General features: G+C 35.8%; 1 protein-coding gene across 1 annotated transcript in view; it reads right to left on the minus strand.

The window, feature by feature from the left end:
* Positions 1-7199: 7199 nt before the first annotated feature.
* KCNH7 (potassium voltage-gated channel, subfamily H (eag-related), member 7) overlaps positions 7200-11158 on the minus strand; it is a 649673-nt gene continuing 645714 nt past the window's right edge. Inside the window, exons 16-17 of the mRNA XM_006867030.1 lie at positions 9802-9994; positions 7200-7466 (exon numbers count right to left, since the gene is read on the minus strand). Coding sequence (XP_006867092.1) covers positions 7200-7466; positions 9802-9994 — 460 coding nt within the window. The remainder of the gene's footprint in view (positions 7467-9801; positions 9995-11158) is intronic.

Raw genomic sequence — 11158 nt, forward strand, 5'->3', positions numbered from 1 at the left:
TGTATAAATAGATCAGAAATTATATCCTTCATTCTTAAATTATATATACTATATTTTCAATAAACTTGTACACATTTAGCTACCAAAAAATTACAACCATTTTTACATGAAATTTACATTTTTCTTATTTACAGTCATTTGTAGAACATTATTGCAAAACTATTTGTGCAAGTAGATTACACTGTCAATACCACATACCAAGTTTTGAAGAAAATAGTTGCTAAAAAATAAATATTTCTGCACAGAGTTTCAAAAGCATCATGATTTCATGCTGCATTAAATGAATAAATACTAGGAAGTAGTAGGTGTTTTGGTAGATTGTTTCATTTATGTTTAAAGCATCCCAAGGTACTTACTACTTAACCAATGAGAGTGAGTTTCTTATATATAGCAAATGACTGGCATTTTCAAATGATCATATACATTCTTTTTTGAAATATATTATTTTTTAAAATATATTATTCTTTAAACATTCTGATATAACACATTTTTCCATCAAAATAATAAAATGCCAATTTCAGATTTGCAAAAAGGTAAAATTACCTTTTACCTAGTAGGCACCTAGGAGATTAAAACAAAATAAAAAACCAGGGATTTCTGAACATTTTTATCTTACTGTTACCTTATTTGGAAGAACGATACCATATTATTGTAATGCTATTGTAGTTTTAGGAATATTTTGATGAGACAATGTGGAGAAGAAATTGTATATAATATTACAGATCCTTGAATTTTTACTCCTAAATTAGGATGGTGGAAATAATGTTAGAATTTTCTTACATTCTCAGTCACTCAAGTATCATATATTGCTACCAAAGAGGGGAAAAAACTTCTTAAATACTAACAATTGTATGTTGTTGTTTTTGTTTGATTTAAAACAGCAACATTAAAACAATATGGAATTAAAAAAACAACCTAAAACAATAGCCCCATGACTTTTTGATTTGAAGGTACAGTCACAGAGAGAAAGTATAAAGAATATAGGTTAAATGTATAATATTTTCAAATTGATATACCAAATTACGTTACATCTCTCAAAATACAAGTTAAGTCACAGATATCTTGACTACAATTTAGGGACTCATATAATTTTTGACATTAGCTTTTCATGAATGACCACATTAATACTGCCAAGTTTAATAGTAAAAAAAATACTGAGTTCATTAGTGGTTCTTGCTATTCTCATTGAAGCGTTTGCTTATGATTAATTAGTATAACAATGAAACTGATCATTTCAATGTATGGTTCTTTACTGTTAATGTGAATTTCTATAATGTTTTATTCTTCTATTCATAGTAATAACTTGTTCATTTTAAATAATTTTGTGTTAACTCTCTCAGCCTCCACTTAGTAGTTTATGTCAAACAAACTCCATGGTAATTTCATTTTATATTGTCATCTATTGGTAATTCATATCCTTCTGTCAATTTTCTTAAAGCAAAGATATACATACATATTTGTACCACAGGAACACGTGCTAAATTATTCTAAGCTTGGACACTGATCAATCACAGTGCCTAAGACTTTATAAAGCACTTAACAATAAGAATCATTTAATTTTGAAAAGATTAACTTGACTTCTTTCTAGGTTAAGTAGAACCAAAAATCGCTTGGATGAGGATACTTGAGGAAAGAAGAAGTGGGGTGCTATTGCACAATTAGAATACAACTGCAATACAGATGTATAATTTTAAGGATGTTGGACTAAGGCAGTATTTGACAAATATCAGGTTGATATTGTTGTTGTTGTTAAGTGCCATCGAGTCGGGTCCGACCCATATAGCAGGGACTTTTATAGCACTGGCATTCTGCTGCTCTTTATGTTTTCCTGGTAACTGGATCTTTGAGAGGTGTGTGAGAGTCACTTTGTAGACCTTTATCACAGAATGTAAATGGAGTCAGTATTGGGCAGAGGAAAGAGCAATGGCATGGTTTTGGAAGAGCAAACTACAGAATACCATTACCACTATTACCTATTACACAAGTCAAATGATACTTTTACAATATTATGATGCTTATGATTTACAAAGCGCTTCTTCATATATACTTCAGAAGATCCTCAGCATACCCTTGCAAGGTACGTAAAATGTAACCTTTATTTTTATAATTGAGGATACTGGGGATTGCTAAGGTTCTAAATCTCAGGAGTAAGTGGAGAAGGTAAGACTGAAATTCAGGTTTACTATACCAAATCCCTTGTTATTTCCATCATTCCATGTTAAGGCAGCCTAAGTAAGATCTGTGTAATGTATCCTTGCACTGAGAGAGGGAGTCGGCCCAGGCACCTGAAAAGAGCTTTCAAAACTGGAAAATTCCATTTTCATTGAATAATATAAAGTATATTTACTGTAAATATCTTATTTTGAAAATGTATATGGGGGTTTCCAAAAATTCATGGAAAGCAGAATTAAAAGATAATAGAATTTTCCCATGAACTTTTTCAAGCCCCATCATATTTTCAAATACCCACTAGGGGCTTTCACTAGGTTCCTATGTTCTCAGAGTCCTGAATTTGACAAATTAGCTTTGCATACTGGCTGTTTAACATTCGTTCAGAGCAGATATGTTTGTAACAATGAGATCAATTTTCCCTACTCTTATTATAAATAAGATTATTTAAAGCTATAAACCTAATAGTGCAAAGTACAATTAAGAGAGACAACAAAATAATAGTTACACTCAGATTTTTCTGAATCAAAAACTTTAGTCTTGGCAATAGCTATTTATCTGGAGACAGCACATTGTGCACAAAGCTAAATTGTGAAAAACTAGTTGTTTTCTTGATTGTTTTTTATGCCACGTTCCTGGGTGAGAAACAAGGAATCTAGTATATTTTGAGCACCTACTGTGTGCCAGGCACTTATTTATCTCTTTTTGTCTTCAGGCTTCTGTGAGGCAGATGTCATTCTCATTTTCACAAAACTCAGGAAGTATAATTAACTTGCTCAGGATCACACAGATTTTAATGAAAGAACTCATGTTTGAATTCAAGTCAGTCTGATGAGTAGAACCTGTGTTTGCTCTTCACATTGGTAATTCACAGACCTTTAGCAGCATCAGAATCCTATCTATGGACAATACCTGCTGCAAGACAGCTGCTGAGCCCCAACCCCAGAGTTTTTGATTTAACAAGTCTAGGTAGGCCTTCGTATTTTTGCATTTCTGGCAAGTTAACAGGTGATGTTGATGCTTCTAGTTCAGGACCACATTTTGAAGACACCTGTTCTACATCATGCTGTCTTGCAAGCATGAGCAAGTGTCTCTTTGCTTTCATATGACAGAAACATTTGTTTAACTACAAAAATATGATTAGACACCTAGTGACATTTGAATTTCTTTGTAATTTATAACACTTTAAAAATTGTAATAAGAAATCTACTGTAGCATCTTAACTCTTTTTGATCTTAACCATGAGTAGATTGCTATATTAAATCATAACAATGTTGCAATTCATTTTTAGCAACTTTTGTTGTTGTTGTTAAGTGCCGTCGAGTTGGTTCCGACTCATAGTGACCCTGTACAGGGTTTCCAATGAGCAACTGGTGGATTTGAACTGCCTACATTGTCGTTTGCAGTCCAGTGCTGATTCTAGTTCAACTAAATCCTTTTAAAAGAAATATTAAATGCATCTAGAGGAAGGAGTTTATTTTAGAAATGCTAATGATGTGATATATTTTAACCTCAGATAATATGAGTGGGCTTCAAAAAGTTTGTGGAAAAATTCCACTGTCTTTTAATTAAATGTTTCAAAGGACTTTTTGAAGCCTCCTTACATATAATTGGGATTTTAAAATGTCAGTTGAATAAAGACATTTTCCTGTTGGGTATTTTGGACTATTACCAGGGTATGACCAGGCAAAAGACCTTATAAGCAATCCTTATTTATATGCACATATTAAACCTGAGTCCAAATACTTGTATGCCTTGACGTAATTTCCACGTCTTCTGACTAGAAGAGTTGGATCTGATGACCAACTAATATAATGAGCTTATGAAATTATGCTATCTCAAATGTGCCCCCAACTCTCCATGTTAGGCGAATGAGATTATTAATTTACAAAGTCTGCAAGAACATTTCACTCAGCATTTTTTATTCCTAGTTTTCTCATCAACTAATTAAGGTGTTAAGACTCCCCTAGGGGATAAAATGAGATGTGTACATTTCAGCTCTGTACCCAGCAGTCAATGACAGCAGGAAAATATCTAATCCAAAGAAAATTTAGATTTTAGATGGTATTTCATTTAGACCAGGGGACCAGGCAGCACTTTATTTTTAGGAAGAAAGCAAGAGGTGTTAATGCTTCTAATTACCTAGAAGGAAAGCAGTTACTAAACTGCATTTATAATTCGGGACAGTGGTTAGATCTAGTCCTCAGTGGAATCCCAAGATGGAAGGATCAAAGTGATGGAGAAGGTGATTGCTTTTAATCACAAGGTCTCTGACTAGGGCAAAGGGATGCATTTTATACAACAAGATAAATTACCTTGGACATCTAGAGACCAATTTAACCATTGGGTTTTCTGATATTTATGCCTCACTCAACTAAATGGGCAATGGTTTGGGTTTCTGTTTTGTTTTTTGTGTGTTTGAAGCACATTTTTAAGCAGCCTGAGGACACGATATTTAAATGAACTAGAAGGTCAATAGTTCAAATCCATCAGCTGCTCCATGGGGAAAAGATTTGGCAATCTACTCCCACAAAGATGATAATCTGGGAAACTTTCTGGGGCAGATTCATTGATAGGGGTGACTGTGAGTCAGAATCCACTGATGGCACACGGCACCACACCTTCACATTGCTCAGGCACTTTTGAAGCTGGTACTTTGTAGGCAGGGGGCTTTATAATCCTGCCCTGTTCTATGATACATACGTTTTTGATAGCAAGCAATTATTTTGTCAAGGAATTAGAGGAAAAAAGGTTTGTGTTATGCTAGAATATAAACAAGCTTGCACACCATTCCTCATCTTCCCATTCTTTCTTGCTCTCTTGTTACAAAGAAGTATAAATAGAGGCTTCAGGTGGAAGGCTGGATTGTATGCATGTCATACCAAATATTGCAGCTGAAGCAGTCACTCTTCAGACAATCAGTCCTAAATTCCTCACCTGCTAAATCTGTGTGTGTGTATATATAAATGAACAATCTCTGGGGAATTCATTCTGAATCTGCCTGAATCCTTTTGAAATTTGTTGCAGCTGCAAAAATGTTCCCACATATGGAAATAAAATCTCTAAATAGCCCTCTGAATCAGCCATTTATGTGACTCTCTCGAGCTAGATTCAGTTTCTGACACAGTGCTGTTGAAGTGCCTTCGAGTTGCGGCTGGTGGGTTTGAACTGCCAACTTTGTGGTTTGCAGTTCAATGCTTACCCTACAGTGCCAAACCAGGAGACCTGACATAGTGCTACACACCCATTGAATGTCTGTTAATTGAGAAAATAAAAGCAATTGCTAAGTCGATACAACACCAAATGGTTTCTGGATCTGGTTATTTACTACTATAGTGTTATTGAATTGACTATTCACTTTTTGTATGCAAATTTTCACTAATACTTAGCTTTTCAAAAATGAAGCAGGGATAAGAACATGACCATGCCTATAGATGGCCTCCCACAGAGTTATCAATTAATGTGGCCATTTAAAAAGATACAGGGAACAGTTTAAGGTCACTTTACTCATATTTTAAATAGTGCAATAATTTTGTAAATTAAAATAAGCTGAATGGATTTGGAGCTAACTAATTAGTGTCAAAGTTAAAGTCATTAAGATTCTCTTTATACTTTTGAGGGATAGAATTTAATTTACTTTGCACAGATTTAATGTTTCTTTAAAATCATGTGAATTTAAGAATTCATAAAGCCTAAGAAACTTTCAACCAATTAAATATTTTTTGTTTTTCAGAAGGAAAGGATATAATGAGCAGTCCATAATAATTTTTAAATTGTACTAAAACTTTGTGGAAAAATCAAATTGCTTAACTGGAATTCAACTAATCAGAGTCTAATTTTCAATTTTTCCTGTGTCCCCGTTTTAAAGAGAGAAGTATATGCCAAAGTCTAATGATTATTGAAATATATTAAAATATATTCTACTGTATGTTTATGATATTGTGGGGTCAATATACATTTAGCCCTACCTATATATAATAGGCTTGTCTTCATCATTGATTGGCAAGTGTTCAGTGAGCAAAAACACCCTGCTGGTTGGTGAATTGCCTTCCTAGGCAGGTAAATTACATGTTATTTGTCTATAGCTGGGATGAGAACGTCATAAAACAATATATACTTAATGGAAGCTAGTTTTCCTATTCAATTTCACTAAGATTGCACATTCATTGAAAAGAAAATGTGCTTCCATTATTCAGATTGAGTTCAGTATTACTTTAAAATATGAATCAGAACGCTGTGGATATCAGTTTGTCAGCTACATTTTAGCAGTTCTTAAAGGAGCTCCCATCCCTCACCCAGCACCACCCTCAAAAACTAAATTAGAAAAACTTGTTTCTGAGCTTTCAAGGAGATATGCCAGTGGGAAATATTTTAGGTTGTTTATGAATGCAGTTAGTGACAGAATTTTAAATAGCAAGGCCTTTTGTCCTCATTAAGGCTGGCCTATATTCATGTATTTGGAGATAGCTTCCTATGCTGTCAGAGATTTAGAACTCAAACTTTGCTCTTTTTTTCCTGCCCCCCTGTGTGGTGGAATGAGTGTAAATAACTATAAACATATTGTAGAGAAGGGTATCCATTGTCAAACATGACTTAAGAGTCCTTTGAACTTGCATGAGTTGAAGATCATCTGAATTGTATCTGTGAACAGTTTTATCCCTTAGTTTCTTATTTGCTTGGAAGGCATTTTCATAACAAAATACTAGATTAGTAAAAGCAGTAAATAGGAGTCTCCATGCAAGAGAAACTGGAGTTTCCTAACATGCACATGATTTAAAAAATAAAAGTAAAAAATAAGGTGCCTTGAGATGCTGGCAGTTTTAACATTTGGAACAAAAAGTTCTTATGTATATTTACATCCTAACTGCTCAATTTTACCTTACAAGCTTCAATTTAGGAAAATATACAGTACTTTTGCATATAATGGTAACTTGTGAGCCCCTGAGTCAAGTAGAGAGGATTTAAATACAAAAAGGAAAACAGCCATTAAAAGCACTTACATTGTATGTAGAGTGAATAGTACAAAATGATTATTTCCCTGGAAGACCAGGATCAGAAACATGCCTATGAAGACCCACGATTCCAGTAGTGCTTAGGGATGATTCTGGCAAAGAAGGATGCCTTACTGGGTGAAGGTAAGCTTTCCTTTGCCTTGGATGGAGCTCTAAAGAGAGATCACTGTCTTGTTTTAAAAGTGATGTCAAGTTGTCCTCTGAAGCTGTGATCAGATGCATCCCTCTTGAGAGGAATTCTTTGGATTTAAGTTTAGATTTTTCAAGGTCTAGGAATTCAGGACACTGATAGAAACAGAAGAAAATACATATTTATAACTCACTTTGGCAGTCATCTAAATTACTCCTGAAATTTAAATGAACTTGCTTTCACCATTGATATATATTTGATTAGTAGCATTATTAATGAATATAGCTCTCAAAGATGGGTCAAGAAATTGGAGGTAGGATGTCAATTGAGATAATACTAAAAAACAATTTATATAACATTAAACTCCTGGTGTGGCACTGTAGGATCAGCACTGGACTTAGAACCACAAGGTCAGCAGTTCAAATCTACCAGCTGCTCCTAGGAAAATCTATACAGGGTTGTTATGAGTCAGACAACAACAACAAACAATAAATACTCCCAAGAATTTCACAACAAACAGTAAATACTCCCAAGAATCTGTCACAAAGATTCTTTTGCTATAGCATGGCTAATAGTCCCCATTTAAACTAGGTATCCTCTAAGTCCTTTCAGCCCCGTCTCACCCTGCTCCCCCTTCCCCCTCCCACCTCACACTATGGAAAAATAATAAACTTCTTCCAGAAAAACTGCCAAGGTCAGAATGACCTAAGGACACCTGAACAAACAGGATAAAAACTTAGCCCATCCATACCAACAAGATAAGGATTTATTGGTGGGTTTACTCCCACTTCCAAGAGAACGGTCTGCTGGAATTTTCCACCCCAGGTAACAAGACAAGTCTGTTGGTTTTAACCACTCTGTGTTTATGTGTAAAACCCTGTTCCTCTTCTCACTTGGGGGTGAGAATGATTTGGGCTTGAGCTGACACTCTGGCCACCAGCAATACACTTTGCTCTTTAAGATTTTAGGGTTGAGTTCTTTCTGACTCGTGCTGCCGCAACACTTTATTGCTTTATGAGATTTCACATAGTGAATTCTTTAGAGCAACCCTATATGTATCCTAGTAGAATTGTGCTCCACGGTGTTTACATTGGCTGATTTTTAGGAACCAGAATGGCAGGCCTTTCTTCCAAGGAACCACTGGATAGACTTGAACCACAAACTTTCAGTTAGCAACGGAATGCATTAAATGTTTGCACCACCTGGGAACACCTTGGTGATGATGGACAAAACGGGATAAAAGTAAAATCACTCAGCCCAAATAAATCATCTAAATCCACTAAATGTACAGAATGGAGAGCATTTTTCTTTTTGGATGCTTCCTAGCCACAAAATTATTTTTGTTAAGTGCCATCTAGTTGCTTCTGATGCATAGTTACCCAGTATGTGGTTTCTGTGCTAGACTGCAAAGCCATTTGAACTGCAAGGTCGGTGGTTCCAGCTCACCAGCTGCTTCTTGGAAACCCTATACAGGGTCACTATGGGTCGGAACCGACTCAAGAGCACTTAACAACAACAATAGGGTTTCTAAGAAGCAGTGAGTTTGAACTGCCAACCTTGAGGTTTGCAGTCCAGTGCTTATTCTACAGAGTCATTTGGAGACAAATTAGTTTCTACTTTCATATTTTAGTAAGATTGCATTCTCTTCCTCTTGGCACATTATTTCCTGTTATGTAGGCTGTTCTAAGTGTCCAAATATCTGAAAAAAGTTTACAAGCTTGTTCTGTAAATTTTTATTGTCAGGTCCAATTTTACTATAATGTTTAAGACAGCAAGACTAATTCTACCAAGGTAGAATTCCATGGGACTTCTTGTTATTGTTGTTAAGTGTCGTCGAGTCTGCTCTGAGCCATAGCGAACCTGTATAGGGGTTTCTGTGGAGCAACTGGTGAGCTTGAACGGCCCACCTTGTGGTTCAAGCTGACTTTGCAATTCAGTGCATTAGCCCACAGTGCCACACCAGGACTCCAAGGGACTTAGACTTACATTAATATAATTCAACAAGACCCTTAAGAAGTCTTCAAAGGCATGATGAAATATTCTATATTCTGTCTCATGCCATTTAATTCTCCAGGTGAAATAAGGTTAGAGATCCCTGGCAATGGGCCAGACAGATATGTGATTGCCAGTTTTGATTGCATTTGACAGACAGGTCCTCTCTAGACAACTGCATTTCTCTTCCCCTTGATTTCCAGTCCCTTGTCACATTAGAGATTTTTCTCCTAAGTATTTTTGGACCCAGGACAATTTCTTAGCTTTCTAAGAAAAAACAAAGATGCTAGTTTTTAAATAATTCTTCTAGTCCATTGTTCTCACACTTTAAATGAGGAGAAAATCCGGAAAGAGCTTGTTTATAATGCAGATTGCAGGGCACATGTCCAGAGATTCTGAGTAGTAGGAGAGGGGATTCTGATTCAGGTGGTGCTTGGTAGAAATACTTTGATAGAAACTGTTGACTGGAATAGATGATTGGGCAAAATCTATACTCACTTGTGAGGAAGGACTGAAGCTTCTATCCGTTTTAATGGATGCTCCAGGATGACTGGCTCTCACCAGGCGGATGATGGGCCTCTGATACTCGGCTCCTGCTGTAACCATACTGTAGGCTGGGGGGACCACGGTGGTTTGTTTCTGCAGCAACTGTAAGATGGTCTGGATGTCAGTAGTCATTTGGGATTCAAGTCTGCAGAACAGAGAGAAATTGGAAAAGACAGTCCTTAAATTGTCTAGGGTTGCAAAGCATTTGAGAAAACTTGAGTTCTATCAACACGCAGATTTATGGCACTGCTTTAAACAAGTACAGGACACTGAGCATGGAGATTTTTTTTCCAGTCTGCTGCATATTTTCTATGTCTCAATAATAATTCTGGTAAAGATCATGGCACCTTGTTCATTTAGTAAAATGTTGACTGAAAAACAAATTAATAGAATTAATTAAAATTTTAATAACATTTATTGATTTAAGAATGTAAAACACAACAAAAATCTCTTTTTAATCACCAAATTGCTCAGGGAAATTTTTTTTTCTTTAAAAAAATAGGTTTATAGCACATTTTTTTTTTTGCTCATACATTCTATAATAATTTCTTATGTGTTTACAATTTTATCTTTGTTTTACTTTGTTTCTCTCCTATTGTTAAGTGCCATGGAGACTGCTATGATTCGCAGCAACACCGTATAAGGTTTCTGAGGAGCAGCTTGCAGGTTTGAACCACCTCTGTGGTTCAGTCCAGTGCTCACCCTACAGAGCCATACATATCAAGTATTGTATGCTAGTCATTACATACTTTTAAAATGCTGCTAAATGCTAAATTCCTTTACCACGTACTGTGTAGGGCCTTTGGTGTTTAAGAAACAGACCAAACTTAAAAGTTCATTTGCATCTATGACCCTTCTGACTGGCAAACTAGTAATCTGATCACCCCCACCTCACTCCAACCCAAAGTTTACATTTAGCCAACTGGCCTGTTTATATTATTTTCATTTTGAATTAGAATTCCAGAGAAAATATCAAAATACAATTGGTCTGACTCCCCTCCTTTGCATGTGTTAACAGAATAAAAAACAGAGAATTTTGTGGGGTTGTTGTTGTTGTTAAGTGCTGCTAAGTTGGTTCCAACCCATAGCAACCTTGTATAGGAGTTCTAAGAAGTGGCTGGTGAGCTTGAACCAACAACTTTACAGTCCAAACCAACTTTGCAGTTCAGCACAATAACCCACAGCACCACCCCAGGACTCCTTCATTGGCATTTTGTTGTTGTTTTTAGGTGCCATCGAGTTGGTACTGATTCATAGTGACCCTATGTACAACAGAACAAAACACTGCCCAGTGCTGGGCCAATCTCAA

The sequence above is a fragment of the Chrysochloris asiatica genome, unplaced genomic scaffold (genome assembly GCF_000296735.1).
Source record: "Chrysochloris asiatica unplaced genomic scaffold, ChrAsi1.0 scaffold00099, whole genome shotgun sequence".
Lineage (NCBI taxonomy): Eukaryota > Metazoa > Chordata > Mammalia > Afrosoricida > Chrysochloridae > Chrysochloris > Chrysochloris asiatica.